General features: G+C 35.7%; 1 protein-coding gene across 5 annotated transcripts in view; it reads left to right on the top strand.

The window, feature by feature from the left end:
* Window positions 1-15,605, top strand: part of ERCC6L2 (ERCC excision repair 6 like 2) — a 146,727-nt gene that overhangs the window by 25,484 nt on the left and 105,638 nt on the right. For all 5 annotated transcript variants that reach the window (XM_081237688.1, XM_081237686.1, XM_081237684.1 and 2 more), the window contains exon 3: window positions 13,403-13,525. In XM_081237688.1, coding sequence (XP_081093814.1) covers window positions 13,403-13,525 — 123 coding nt within the window. The remainder of the gene's footprint in view (window positions 1-13,402; window positions 13,526-15,605) is intronic.

The following is a 15,605-nucleotide window of genomic DNA, read 5'->3' as shown; positions in this document are numbered from 1 at the left end:
TGTTGTTGTTCTTCTTTCTCTAATTGCTTTAGGTATAAGCTTAGGTTGTTTATTTGAGTTGTTTCTTGTTTCTTAAGGTAGGATTGTATTGCCATAAACTTTCCTCTTAGAACTGCTTTTGCTGCATCCCATAAGCTTTGGTTCACCTTGTTTTCATTGTCATTTGTTTCTAGGTATTTTTTGATTTCCTCTTTGATTTCTTCAGTGATCGCTTGGTTATTAAGTAGTGTATTGTTTAGCCTCCATGTGTTTGTATTTTTTACAGTTTTTTTCCTGTAATTGATATCCAGTCTCATAGCATTGTGGTCTGAAAAGACACTTGATACGATTTCAATTTTCTTAAATTTATCAAGGCTTGATTTGTGACCCAAGATATGGTCTGTCCTGGAGAATGTTCCATGAGCACTTGAGAGGAAAGTTATTCTGTTGTTTTTGGATGGAATGTCCTATAAATATCATTAAGTCCATCTTGTTTAATGTATTATTTAAAGCTTGTGTCTCCTTATTTATTTTCATTTTGGATGATCTGTTCATTGGTGAAAGTGGGGTGTTAAAGTCCCCTACTATGATTGTGTTACTGTCAATTTCCCCTTTTATGGCTGTTAGTATTTGCCTTATGTATTGAGGTGCTCCTATGTTTGGTGCATAAATGTTTACAATTGTTATATCTTCTTTTTGGATTGATCTCTTAATCATTAGGTAGTGTCCTTCTTTGTCTGTTGTAATAGTCTTTGTTTTAAAGTCTATTTTGTCTGATATGAGAATTGCTACTCCAACCTCTTTTGATTTCCATTTGCATGGAATATCTTTTTCCATCCCCTCACTTTCAGTCTGTATGTGTCCCTAGGTCTGAAGTGGGTCGCTTTTAGACAGCATGTATACTGGTCTTGTTTTTGTATCCATTCAGCCAGTCTATGTCTTTGGTTGGAGCATTTAACCCATTTACATTTAAGGTAATTGTCGATATGTATGTTCCTATTACCATTTTCTTAATTGTTTTGGGTTTGTTATTGTAGGTCTTTTCCTTCTCATGTGTTTCCTGCCTAGAGAAGTTCCCTTAGCATTTGTTGAAAGGCTGGTTTGGTTGTGCTGAATTTTCTTAGCTTTTGCTTGTCTGTAAAGGTTTTAGTTTCTCCGTGAAATCTGAATGAGATCCTTGTAATCTTTGTTGTAGGTGTTTCCCTGTCATCACTTTAAATATGTCCTGCCTCTTCCTTCTGGCTTGCAGAGTTTCTGCTGAAAGATCAGCTGTTCACCTTATGGGGATTCCCTTGTATGTTATTTGTTGTTTCTCCCTTGCTGCTTTTAATATTTTTTCTTGTATTTAATATTTGATAGTTTGATTAATATGTGTCTTGGTGTGTTTCTCCTTGGATTTATCCTGTATGGGACTCTGTGTGCTTCCTGTAGTTGATTAACTATTTCCTTTCCCATATTAGGGAAGTTTTCAACTTTAATTTCTTCAAATAGTTTCTCAGTCCCTTTCTTTTCCTCTTCTTTTTCTGGGACCACTATAGTTTGAATGTTGGTGCGTTTAATATTTTCCAAGAGGTCTCTGAGACTGTCCTCAATTCTTTTCATTCTTTTTTCTTTATTCTTCTCTGCAGTAGTTATTTCCACTATTTTATCTTCCAGATCACTTATCCATTCTTCCGCCTCAGTTATTCTGTTATTGATCCCTTCTAGAAAATTTTTAACTTCATTTGTTGTGTTGTTCATGATTGTTTGTTTACTCTTTAGTTCTTCTAGGTCCTTGTTAAACGTTTCTTGTATTTTCTCCATTCTATTTTCAAGATTTTGGATCATCTTTACTGTCATTATTCTAAATCCTTTTTCAGGTAGACTGCCTATTTCCTTTTCATTTGTTTGGTCTGGTGAGTTTTTCTGTTGCTCCTTCATCTGCTGTGTGTTTGTCTTCTCATATTGCTTAACTTACTGTGTTTGGGGTCTCCTTTCCGCAGGCTGCAGTTTCGTAGTTCCCATTGTTTTTGGTGTCTGCCGCCAGTGGCTAAGGTTAGTTCAGTGGGTTGTGTAGGCTTCCTGGTGGAGGGGACTGCTGCCTGTGTTCTGGTGGATGAGGCTGGATCTTGTCTTTCTGGTGGGCAGGTCCATGTCTGGTGGTGTGTTTTGGGGTGTCTGTGACATTATTATGATTTTAGGCAGCCTCTCTGCTAATGGGTATGGTTGTGTCCCTTTCTTGCTAGTTGTTTGACATAGGGTGTCCAGCATGTAGCTTGCTGGTCGTTGAGTGGAGCTGGGTCTTGGCATTGAGGTGGAGATGTCTCGGAGATTTTTGCTGTTTGATATTATGTGGAGCTGGGAGGTCTCTGGTGGACCAATGTCCTGAACTTTCCTCTTCCACCTCAGAGGCACAGCCCTGAGGCCTGGCTGGAGCACCAGGAGCCTGTCATCTACACGGCTCAGAATACAAGGGAGAAAAAAAGAAAGAAAAAGATAAAATCAAATTAAATTAAAAAAACACTTATTAAGATAAAAAACAAAAAAGAAGCATTAAAATTTTTTTAAATAATTAAAAAAAAAAACGGACAGACAGACCCTAGGAGAAATAATAAAAGGAAAGCTAGACAAAATTACACACAGAAGCATACACATACAGACTCACAAGAAGAGAAAAAGGGAAAAGTATATATATATCATAGCTCCCAAAGTCCACCTCCTGAATTTGGGTGATTCATTGTCTATTCAGGTATTCCACAGGTGCAGGGTACATCAAGTTGACTGTGGAGATTTAATCGGCTGCTCCTGAGGCTGCTGGGAGAGATTTCCCTTTCTCTTCTTTGTTTGCACAGCTCCTGGGATTCAGCTTTGGATTTGGCCCGGCCTCTGCATGTAGGTCACCTGAGGGTGTCTGTTGTTTGCTCAGACAGGATGGAGTTAAAGGAGAAGCTGATTAGCGGGCTTTGGCTCACTCAGGCCTCGGGGAGGGAGTGTGGGGCTAGCCTGCGGTGGCAGAGGCCAGCGTGACTTTGCAACAGCCTGAGGCGTGCCGTGTGTTCTCTTGAGGAAGTTGTACCTGGATCACAGGACCCTGGCAGTGGCAGGCTGCACAGGCTCCGGGGAGGGGAGGTGTGGATAGTGACCTGTGTTTGCACACAGGCTTCTTGGTGGCTACAGTAGCAGCCTTAGCATCTCATGGCCGTCTCTGGGGTCCGTGCTGATAGCCGCAGCTCATGCCCGTCTTTGGAGCTCCTTTAAGCAGAGCTCTTAATCGCCTCTCCTCGCGCACCAGGAAATAAAGAGGTAAGAAAAAGTCCTTTGCCTTTTTGGCAGTTTCAGACCTTTTCCCGGACTCCCTCCTGGCTAGCCGTGGCGCGCTAGCCCCTTTCAGGCTGTTTTCACACAGCCAACCCCAGTCGTCTCCCTGGGATCTGATCTCCGAAGCCCGAGCCTCAGCTCCCAGCCCCCACCCATCCCGGCGGGTAAGCAGACGAGCCTCTCGGGCTGGTGAGTGCTGGCCAGCACCGACCCTCCATGCAGGAATTTCTCTGCTTTGCCCTCTGCACCCCTGTGGCTGCGCTCTCCTCCGTGGCTCTGAAGCTTCCCCCTCCGCCACCCACAGTCTCCGCCCGCTAAGGGGCTTCCTAGCATGTGGAAACCTTTCCTCCTTCACAGCTCCCTCCCACTGGTGCAGACCCTGTCCTTATGCTTTTGTCTCTGTTTTTACTTTTTTCTTTTGCCCTACCCAGATACATGGGGAGCTTCTTGACTTTGGGGAGGTCTGATGTCTTCTGCCAGCGTTCAGTAGGTGTTCTGTAGGAGTTGTTCCACATGTATATGTATTTCTGATGTATTTGTGGGGAGGAAGGTGATCTCCATGTCTTAGTCATCCTCCATCTTGAAGCTCCTCCTCTCCTTGTCTCTTGTAACATTCTTTATTTTAAAGTCAATTTTATCTGTTATGAGTATTGCTACTCCAGCTTTCTTTTGATTTCCATTTGCATGGAATATCTTTTTCCATCCCTTCACTTTCAGTCTGTGTGTGTCCCTAGGTCTGAAGTGGGTCTCTTGTAGACAGCATATATATGGGTCTTGTTTTTGTATCCATTCAGCAAACCTGTGTCTTTTGGTTGGAGCATTTAATCCATTCATGTTTAAGGCAATTATCGATATGTATGTTCCAATTACCATTTTCTTAATTGTTTCTGGTTTGTTTTTGTAGGTCCTTTTCTTCTCTTGTGTTTCCCAGTTAGAGATGTTCCTTTAGCATTTGTTGTAGAGCTGGTTTGGTGGTGCTGAATTCTTTTAGCTTTTGCTTGTCTGTAAAGCTTTTGATTTCTCCATCGAATCTGAATGAGATCCTTGCCAGTAGAGTAATATTGGTTGTAGGTTCTTCCCTTTCAATACTTTAAATATGTCATTCCACTCCCTTCTGGCTTGTAGAGTTTCACCTGAGATATCAGCTGTTAACCTTTTGGGAGTTCCCTGGTATATTATTTTTCGTTTTTCCCTTGCTGCTTTCAATAATTTTCCTTTGTCTAATTTTTGCCAATTTGATTACTGTGTGTCTCGGCGTGTTTTTCCTTGGGTTTACCCTGTATGGGAGTCTCTGCACTTCCTGGACTTGAGTAGATATTTCCTTTCCCATGTTAGAGAAGTTTCGTCTATAATCTCTTCAAATATTTCTCAGGTCCTTTCTTTTTTCTCCTTCTGGGACCCCTATAATGCGAATTTTGTTGCATTTAATGTTGTCCCAGAGGTCTCTTAGGCTGTCTTCATTTCTTTTCATTCTTTTTTCTTTATTCTGTTCTGCAGCAGTGAATTCCACCATTCTGTCTTCCAGGTCACTTATCAGTTCTTCTGCTTCAGATTTTTTGCTATTGATTCCTTCTAGTGTATTTTTCATTTCAGTTATTGTATTGTTCATCTCTTTTTGTTTGTTCTTTAATTCTTCTAGGTCTTTGTTAAAGATTACTTGCATCTTCTCAATATTTGCCTCCATTCTTTTTCTGAGATCCTGGATCATCTTCACTATCATTATTCTGAATTCTTTTTCTGGAACGTTACCCATCTCCACTTTATTTAGTTGTTTTTCTGGGGTTTTATTTTGTTCCTTCATCTGGTACATAGCCTTCTGCCTTTTCATCTTGTCTATCTCTGAATGTGGTTTTTGTTCCACAGTCTGCAGGATTGTAGTTCTTCTTGCTTCTGCTGTCTGCCCTCAGGTGGATGAGGCTATCTAAGAGGCTTGTGCAAGTTTCCTGATGGGAGGGACTGTTGGTGGGTAGAGCTGGCTACTGCTTTGGTGGGCAGAGCCCAGTAAAACTTAATCTGCTTGTCTGTTGATGGGTGGCGTTGGATTCCCTCCCTTTTGGTTGTTTGGCCTGAGGCGACCCAACACTGGAGCCTACCCAGCCTCTTTGGTGGGCCTAATGGCAGACTCTGGGAGGACTTACACCAAGGAGTACTTCCCAGAACTTTTGCTGCCAGTGTCCTTGTCCTCTCAGTGAGACACAGCCACCCCTCGCCTCTGCAGGAGTCCATCCATCACTAGCAAGTACGTCTGGTTCAGTCTCCTATGGGGTCACTGCTCCTTCCCCTGGGTCCCGATGTGCACAGTACTTTGTATGTTCCCTCCAAGAGTGGAGTCTCTGTTTACCCCAGTTCTGTCGAAGTCCTGCAGTCAAATCCCACTAGCCCTCAAAGTCTGATTCTCTAGGAATTCCTCCTCCCATTGCCGGACCCCCAGGTTGGGAAGCCTGAAGTGGGGCTCAGAACCTTCAGTCCAGTGGATGGACTTCTGTGGTATAAGTGTTCTCCAGTTTTTGATCACCCACCCAGCAGTTATGAGATTTGATTTCACTGTGGTTGCGCCCCTCCTACTGTCTCATTGTGGCTTCTCCTTTGTGTTTGGATGTGGGGTATCTTTTTTGGTGAGTTCCAGTGTCTTCCTGTCCATGATTGTTCAGCAGTTAGTTGTGATTCCGGTGCTCTCGCAAGAGGGAGCGAGAGCATGTCCTTCTTCTTTGCCCTCTTGAACCAGTCCCACTTACACTCAATTTTGTGTTAAGTACCTTCTTGTTATTTCCTGTCTCTTTTTATCCCTTTGCATTTCCATGTAAAGTTTTAATCAGTTTGTCAAGTTCCATGGACAAATCTGTCTGGATTTTGATTAGGATTGTGGAGTTTAGTTGTATTGAATTTATACAACAGTTTGGGGAGAATTAACATGAAGTGATAGCTCCCTTATTTAGGTCTTTAATTTGTCTCAGCAGTGTTTTATAGTTTTGTGCATGGGCCTTATACATTTTTTGTTAAATTCATTCTTATATTTTTGATGCTTTTGTAAATGGATTTTTTCATTTAACTTTCAAATTTTTTGATGGTATTATATAAAAGTCAAAGTTATGTTTGTATGTTTTGTATGTTGCTAAATTCTTCACTTATTAGTTCTAGTAGTTGTTTTGTAGATGCCTTAGGGTTTTCTATGTAAACAATCATGTCATCCACAAATAGAATTTTACTTCTTCAATTTTTATGCCTTTTATTTCTTTTTCTTGCCTTATTTCACTATCTAGGTATGATCTCAGTACAATTTGAATAGAACTAGTGGGAGTGACATCCTTATCTCATTCCTGCTTTTACAGAGAAAGCATTTAATGTTTCAACAGTAAGTATATTAACTGTAGGATTTTCTTAGTAGCTTTTATCAGAGTTAGGATGTTTCCTTCTAGTCCATATTTCTGAGATTTATTATAGTTAATGTGTATTGAATTTTATCAAATATTTTTTGATATCTATTGTGATAATCATGTTTTTTCCCCATTTATTCTGTTAATATATTATTATATAAATCAGTAAGATTTATATTAGTTGGTTTTTAAATGTTAAACTCATTTTGTATTCCTGGGATTAAACCTAGTTTGGTCATCAGATTTTTTTTTTTTTTTTATTGCTGGATTCAGTTGCTTAATATTTGAATAATTTTTGCATTTATATTTATTACGGATATTGGTTTGTAATCTTCTTTTCTTACAATATGTTTGTCTGGTTTTGTATATGGGCTTTGTAGGCCTCTTAAAATAAACTGCAAGGTGTTTCTTTCTTCTGTCTTTTCTAAAAAGGTTGTGTATTTAAGTTATTTTATACTTATATATTTGATGGAATTTACTAGTGAAATCTTTTAGACCTGGAGTTTTCTTTAAGGGAAGTTTTTTGTTAATGAATTCAATTACTTTAATAGATATGTGGCCATTCAGGTTTTCTATTTTTTGCTGTGTCAATTTTGGTAAATTATATTTTTCAAAGAATTTATCTGTTTTATGTAAGTTGTCAAATTGATTGGCATAAATACTTCCTCATGTTCCTTTTTTATTCTTTTAGTATTTGTGGCATCTGAGTAATACCTCTCTGTATCTTAATGTGGATCTTTTGTAGCCTCTATTTTATTCTTAATTAGTATAACTTGAGGGGTATTGATTTTGTTGATCTTTTCAAAGAATAAACTTTTAGCTTTGCTAATCTTCTCTGTTGTTCGGTACTTCATTGATATCTGCAGTTTTTCTGCTATTGTTTCTGCAGTTGGATGTACTATTCTATATAATTACCAATTAGCAGTTCAAGGTAATTGATAATATTCAGATTTTCTATGTTTTTAGTATTAATAGCTGAGGGAGGAAAGTTAAAATCTCCTGCTATGATTTTGGGTTTGTCTATTTTTCCTTTTAATTCTGTCAATTTTGTCTTCATGTACTTTGAAGCTCTGTTATTAGGTTGTAAACTTTTATGATCACTATGTCTTCCTGACCCCTTTATTCTGTATTTCTGGTAATACAATTTGAAATCTACTTTATCTGATATTAAGATAACCACTCCAGTATACTTATGCTGACTGTTAGAATGGTTTGTCTTTTTCCAACCCTTTATTTCAAGCTATCTGTGTCTTTATATTTAAAATGTGTCTCTTGGAGACAAGTCTTTTATTTATCCTGACAGCCTCTGATGTTTAATTGGAGTGTTTAGTCCATTTACGTTTAATATAATTCCTGTTATGTTTGGATTTGGTTATATTGTTTGTTTTCTGTTTGAACAGATTGCTTTCTGTTTTAATATTTCTCCTTTATTTTGGGTTGATAGGATATTTTTTAGAATTCCATTTTAATTCTTCTATTGATTTTTAACTGTGCTCTGTTTATTATTTTTTCATGTTTCCTCTAGTGATAATGATATACATTCCCAACTTTTTACTATGTGCTTAAAGCTAATGTATCATTTCACGTAAAATGTAAGTATCTTGAAGTGAAATGTTGGGTTGGCCAAAAAGTGCCTTCAGTTTTTAAGTAAAAGTAAAAGACACGTTTTTCATTTTCACCAATAACTTTATTGAACAATGTATTCACCCTTTTGTTCCACTACCTTCTGCCATTTTTCAGGCAGCTTCCTAATTCTCTTTTTGCATTAAGAGAATTTTGTAAAGATCAAAATAAATAGAAATCCAAAGGTGCAATGTCTGGTGAATATGGTGGATGAATCAGAATTTCCCAGCGAAGCTGTAACAGTTTTGCCTGGTCATCAAAGAAACATGTGGTCTTGCATTATCCTGATGGAAGATTATGCGTTTTTTGTTGACTTATTCTGGATGCTTTTTGTCGACTGCTGCTTTGAGTTGTTCTAATTGGGAGCAGTACTTGTTGGAATTAATCGTTTGGTTTTCTGGTAGGAGCTCATAATAGAGGGCTCCCTTCCAATCCCACCCACCATATACACAACATCACCTTCTTTGGATGAAGACCGGCCTTTGGTGTAGTTGTTGGTGGTTCATTTCACTTGCCTCATGATCCCTTCCATCCCACATTATTGTACAGTATCTACTTTTCATTACCTATCACAATTTGTTTTAAAAACGGAACGTTTTCATTGATTTTAAGTAGAGAATTGCATGCAGAAATATAAGAAGGTTTTTTTCAATTAATGTGGCACCCAAACATCAAAGGGATTAAACATAACCCAGCTGGTGAAAATGATTTTCAGTGCTTGATTTGGATATTTTGAGTATGTTGGCTGTCTTCTGCATGGTGTAAAACGTTGATTGTTCTCAATTAATGTCTCGCTATTAACTTCAACTGCTCTACCTGACCGTGGTGAAATCTCCAGGACGAAACTTCACAAGCCACTTTGGGCATGTTCAATCAGCCACAGCACCTTCTGCATACATTGCACAAATCTTTTTTTGCATTTCAGTTGCATTTTTACCTTTCTTGAAATAATAAAGCATAATATGCTGAAAATGTTGCTTTTTTCTTCCATCTTCAATATTAAAATGGCTCCACAAAAATTCACCAATTTTGATGTTTTTTTTTAAATGCACACTGATATGACAGCTGTCACATACAATCTAACAAAATTGTTTTGAATGAAGTTAGAAGACAACTAAGTGCTACTAGAACCATCTTATGGAAAAAACAGAGCAAACCTTTTGGCCAACTCAACAGATTGTCCTATTTTAATTTATTTTTATTTTAAGGAAGCTAAGAGTTAGGAAAGCTAAGTGTAATACCTAAGATACTAGTTAATGCGTATCTAATATCTAAATTTTGAAGGTTAAACCAACATTACATTTCCAGAGTCAACCAAACTTGGTGTTAGTATATAGTTCTTTTTTACATTTCTATGTTCCATTTGCTAATATTTTAAGAGTTTTGCTCCTATGTGGGTATGAGAAATTGGCCTGTGAATTTCCCATATTTTTGTTAGATTTTCTTATCAAGGTTATGTTGAACTCATAAAATGAGTTGAGAACATTTCTCCCTTTCTCTAAAATCTGGAGGAGTTTAAGACTGGCATTATAGCTTTCTTTAGCACTGATAGACTTTATTGGTGGCTATTTGACCGTTAGTTTTCTTTGTAGAAGGTTTGTAATTATGTATTTAGATTTCTATAATAGTTATTTGAATATGTAAAATTTCCATTTCTTCTTGTTTCAGTGTTGATAAGTTCTGTTTTTCCATTTCACCTAAAATTTCACAGTTATTGGCATAACATTGTTTATTATGTCATATATTTTTTTGTGTGTGTTTGCCTGTTCTCTTAGTTTCTATATTTTTTATCAATTTTCTAGCGGTCATCACTTTTAAAAATCTTTTCACAGAAGGATCATTTGGCTTCGTCAATCTTTTTTATTTTATGCTTTTTCATGTTTTATAATTCTATTTTTGTGTGTTAAGTTTTCTGTTATTTTTATATACTTTTCAGATAGATTCTTAGATATTTTATTAGCTGGCTCTCTTCTGTCCTAATATATATGCATTTAAGTCCATAAAGCATGGCTTTAAATGTATTCCACAAATTTAATATGTAATTATTACTCATTAGTATTCAACTTAAATATTTTCTAATCTCCATTGTGAGTTCTACTTTGAAATATATTCCTTACTTTCCAAATATTTGGGGATTTTCTATTTATATTTTTGTTATTTCTGATTTCTTGCACTGTGACCAAAGAACATATTCTGTATGATTTTTGTCTGTTGGATGTATTAAGATTTGCTCTATGACTTTGCATGTCAACTTTGGTAAATATTTCATGTGTACTTTAAGTGAAACTATGTTTTGCTGTAGTTTACAGTGGTCTATCAAATGTTTATTAGGTCAAGTTTGCTTACCATTTTTTTCAAATATTCTATATCTTTACTGGTTTCTTTGTTTTGTTCTTACTAAGTTATTTCAAAATCTACCATTGTGCTTATCAGTTTGACTACTTTTGTTTCAGTAAATGTTTCTTCTTTAGTAATTTACACTTCGTATAACTTCCAAATGAATTAATCAGTATCAAGTGTACCTCTTTAATTTAGTAATGCTTTTTGCCTCAGTATTATCTGATATTAATATAGCTTTATCAACTTTTGTTGGGTTTTTGTTTGAATGGTCCTTCTCTACCTCTTGTTGTAGATGTTTTTTGTGTAAGTGGCACACATTGTGAACAGAACCTCCATACTGTTCTCCATAGTGTCTGTACCAACTTACATTCCCACCAACAGTGTAGTAGGGTTCCTTTTTCTCCACACCCTCTCCAGCATTTATTATTTATAGACTTTTTGATGATGACCATTCTGACTGGAGTGAGGTGATACCTCGTTGTAGTTTTGATGTGCATTTCTCTAATAATGATGTTGAGCATTTTTTTCATGTTCCTTTTGGCCATCTTTATGTCTTCTTTGGAGAAATGTCTATTTAGATCTTCTCCCCATTTTTTGGTTGAGTTGTTTGTTTTATTGATGTTGAGTTGTATAAGCTATTTGTATATTTTGGAAATTAATCCCTTGTCAGTCACATCATTTGCAAATATTTTCTCCCATTATATAGGTTGTCTTTTGTTTTGTTTATGGTTTCCTTTGCTGTGGAAAACCTTTTCAATTTAATTAGGTCCCAGTTTATTTTTATTTCCATTACTCTAGGAGATGGATCCAAAAAGATATTGCTGCATTTTATGTCAAAGAGTGTTCTGCCTATGTTTTTCTGTAGGAGTTTTTTACATTTAGGCAGTGACAGATTCAATGCAATCGCTATCAAATTACCAATGGCATTTTTCACAGAAGTAGAGCAAAAAATTTCAAAATTTGTATGGAAACACAAAAGACCCCAGATAGCCAAAGTAATCTTGAGAAAGAAAAAACAGAGCTGGAGGAATCAGGCTCCCTGACTTCAGACTGTTCTATAAAGCTTCAATAATCAAAGGCATATGATACTGGCACAAAAACAGACATAGATCAGTGGAACAGGATAGAAAATCCAGAAATAAACCCATGCACCTGTGGTCAATTAATCTATGACAAAGGAGGCAAGAATATACAGTGGAGAAAACACAGTCTCTTTAATTAGTGGCACTGGGAAAACTGGACAGCTACATGTAAAGAATGAAATTAGAAGATTCTCTTAACACCATATACAAAAAATAAAGTCAAAATGGATTAAAGACCTAAATAAAAATATCACTCCATTGTATATTATCTCCACTGTTTTTGCTGCAAGATCAGCTATTTGACTAATTGTTGCTTACTTAATAGATAATCTGTTGTTTTTTTCCTCTGACCACTTTTAATATATTTCTGTCTCAAATTTTGAGCAATTTTTTCTCTGCAGGAACTACTTGTGGATTTTTTTTTTTTGGCTTCATGTTCTTAGTCAATATGGAATATATGGCTTTTTAAAAAAATTATTTAATATATTTTTGGCTGTGCTGGGTCTTCTTTGCTGTGTATGGGCATTCTCTAGCTGTGGCGAGCAAGGGCTACTCTTCGTTGTAGTACGTGGGCTTCTCATTGCAGTGGCTTCTCTTGTGGAGCACGGGCTCTAGAGCGCAGGCTCAGTAGTGGTGGTGCGTGGGCTCAGTAGCTCCGCGGCATGTGGGATCTTCCCAGACCAGGGGTTGAACCCTTGTTCCCTGCATTGGCAAATGGATTCTTAACCACTGTGTATGGCTTGATTTTTGAAATCAGTTTTTGAAAGCTTTCAGCCCTTATCTCTTCAAATATTTCTGCACCATTCCTTTTCTTCTGTCATTTGAGATTCACATTGTAGGTATCCACACCATGTTGAAAACACTATTTTTTGCTAGTTTTTCTAATTCTCTCATTTTTTCTTTAGATTTTAATATTTGTATAACTTATTTTTCTAAAGTAATGATCAGTTATTTTCCCCATATATATGTATACCTCATATATTTTCCCCTTAATATTTAAAACAACTCTTCCAGTATTATATTTGGTGTTTTCATATAATTTTAGTTATTCAAAGAGATTAACTTAGTTGCCCAAGTTCACATATCTGCCAAGCAACTTAGATTGAAATTTGAACCAAGGTCTAGTTTAAATATCTCTTGCTCTTCATTGTATGAAGTTACATTTCCTTTTTTCCTATGTCTTTTTCTCTTTCTCACTTGATATTTGGAGAATAGCTGTTATTCAGAAAGGTGTGTATAATGATGAATTGCCTTACTTTATCTTAAAATAACATTCTATCATTCCACCTATATGTATTGGATACAGAAAAATGCACAAATTTATGAGCCAAGTATTACCCCTTTAATGAGTTTATTTTCTACAAGGAAAAAGGAATGTACACAGTTTATTGTAATAAAGAATATGATATCTCAACTGATGAGATGAAGAAAGAATTCGTTGAGTAGTAGAACTGATCATGGAAGAGATGGCAATGTGAGAATTTTTATTTTAATTTTTTTTACTGCATTCAAGGATAACTTTTATATTATAGATTTGTTTGTTAATACAAATAAAGAAAACCAATACTAGTGGTTCATATTGTGTTTCCTCCCAGCAAATCTATTTGTACGTACTCAAATTGTCACTTACTGAATATTCAGGTAAACAGTAAAATTTTGTCCATCACAATACACAGTGATTGAAAAAATTGGATTTTTTCTCCCTAGGTTATTTCATTTTTGGCTGCAGTTTTGGGTAAAAAGGGAACTCGTGAAGATATTGAAAATAACATGCCAGAGTTTTTACTAAGAAGTATGAAAAAGGAACCCCTTTCTTCTACAGCAAAAAAGGTAAGATATCTAGAAATGTACAGTTCATGAAGCTGGTATTGCAAAAGTGTCTGGAAACTTTTAAACATTATACATTATAGTATAAATTTAAAACATAAGTATTTAAAGACATTATTTAAACATTCCTTTCATAGACCTAATTTCTGAAGGATTATCAGTTTTGTCCTCAAGTTAGATATGATTGACTCTGAAAATAGCAAAATGTAATTTCAGTTTGAATTTTGGGGGTGGGGTGGGGCTTTCAATCTTTTGCTTGGCAAGATTTACATGACTTAATTTAATTTGTTAAATTTCCATGAATGTGTATGTAAAGTTAATTGAAGTCCATTGTATTGTTTTTTATTTATGTGAGAATGAAATGCAGACAGTAGTAGATATTGCTAACACAGGTGCCTCAGTGATAAAGTTGCTTAGCAGAATAATTACCTCCTGAATATATGAAACAAATCCTTCCTATATAAGGAACATCAAAGTTGGAATCAGAAAGGCTAAGTAAGGTCTAGGCTTGTCACTGTCTCTGCCCATGTGACTGTTAACGCTATTCATATCTATTCTTCAGCTTTCTCCTTTGTAAATATGTGTTTATAAATATCTTATACATAATTCTTATAAAAATAAGAGATTTCTAAAAAAAATGAAATGCAAAAAAGAAAGGTGTACTATAGGTATGTGTCTGACTTTTATATTGTCCTCAGCATCCAGAAAACTGGATAGAAATAAAGTTTAACTGATTTCGTGAAATCCTTATCATATTATGGTGATGAACCACTTTCTACACGTTTTTAAGCAGTGTCTTTTACATATTTCTTATATATAAGATTGCTGAGAAGTCCAAGTTTACTCTTGTCTATGATTAAGGGCATTTCAGTATAAAATTTTGAGAAGTATTGGCTTAAGGTATTAAAAAATCTTATTACTTTAAATTTCCTATTATTTTCAATAGCATAGGTCCATTCTTAGTGTCAATTTAATTTTGATCCTAAAGAAGCATTATAATTCTTAATGTGTTTTAAGTTTTCAAGAGTTCAAGTACTGTTTTTAGCTTTGTTTTCAGATTGATATGAATGTGTTGAACCATCCTTGCATCCCTGGAATAAATCTCACTTGACGATGGTGTATGATCCTTTTAATGTATTGTTGAATCCAGTTTGCTAGTATTTCACTGAGGATTTATGTTTATCAGGGATATTAGCCTGTAATTTTCCTTCCTTGTGGTGTTCTTGTCTGGTTTTGGTATAAGGGTTATGCTGGCCTTGTAAATGTTTGGAAGTATCCCCTCCTCTTCTATGTTTTTTGGAAGAATGTGGGAAGAATTGGTGTTAATTTGGTAGAATTTACCAGTGAAGGTGTCTGGTCCTAGATTTTTGTTTGTTTGGAGGTTTTTGGTTAATGATTGAATCTCCTTACTAGTAACTGTTGCGTTCAGATTTTCTGTTTCTTCGTGATTCAATCTTGGTAGGTTGTCTGTTTATAGGAATTTGTCCATTTCTTCTAGTTTATCTAATTTGGTGGTGTATAATAGTGCAGAGTAATTTCATATGATCCTTTGTATTTCTGTGCTATTATTTGTAATGTCTCCTGTTTCATTTCTAATTATATTTATTTGAGACTTCTCTCTTTTTCTTAGTCTAGCTAAGGGTGTCAGTTTTGTTTATCTTTTCAAAAAACAGCCCTTAGTTTTATTAATTTTTTCTATTATCTCTCTAGTCTCTATTTCATTTATCCTCTCTGATCTTTGTTGTTTCTTTCCATCTACTAACTTTGGGCTTAATTTGTTCTTCTTTTTCTAGATTCTTAAGGTATAGAGTTGGGTTGTATATATGACTTTTTTTTTTTAATATAGGCATTTATCACTATATACTTCCCTCTTAGAACTCCTTTTGCTATGTCCCATAAGTTTTGGTATGTTGTGTTTCAGTTTTCATTTGTCTTAAGGTATTTTTTTATTTCATTTTTGATTTCTTCTTTGACCCATTGGTTGTTGAGGAGCATATTATGTAATCTCAACATATTTGTGGATTTTTTAGTTTTCCCCTTTTATTGATATCATACCATTATGTGATAAGATATGTGATATGAT

Source organism: Mesoplodon bidens (genome assembly GCF_964165515.1).
Source record: "Mesoplodon bidens genome assembly, chromosome: 6".
NCBI lineage: Eukaryota > Metazoa > Chordata > Mammalia > Artiodactyla > Ziphiidae > Mesoplodon > Mesoplodon bidens.
Note: the sequence above shows the minus strand (reverse complement) of the source record. Positions and strands in the feature narration are given on the sequence as shown.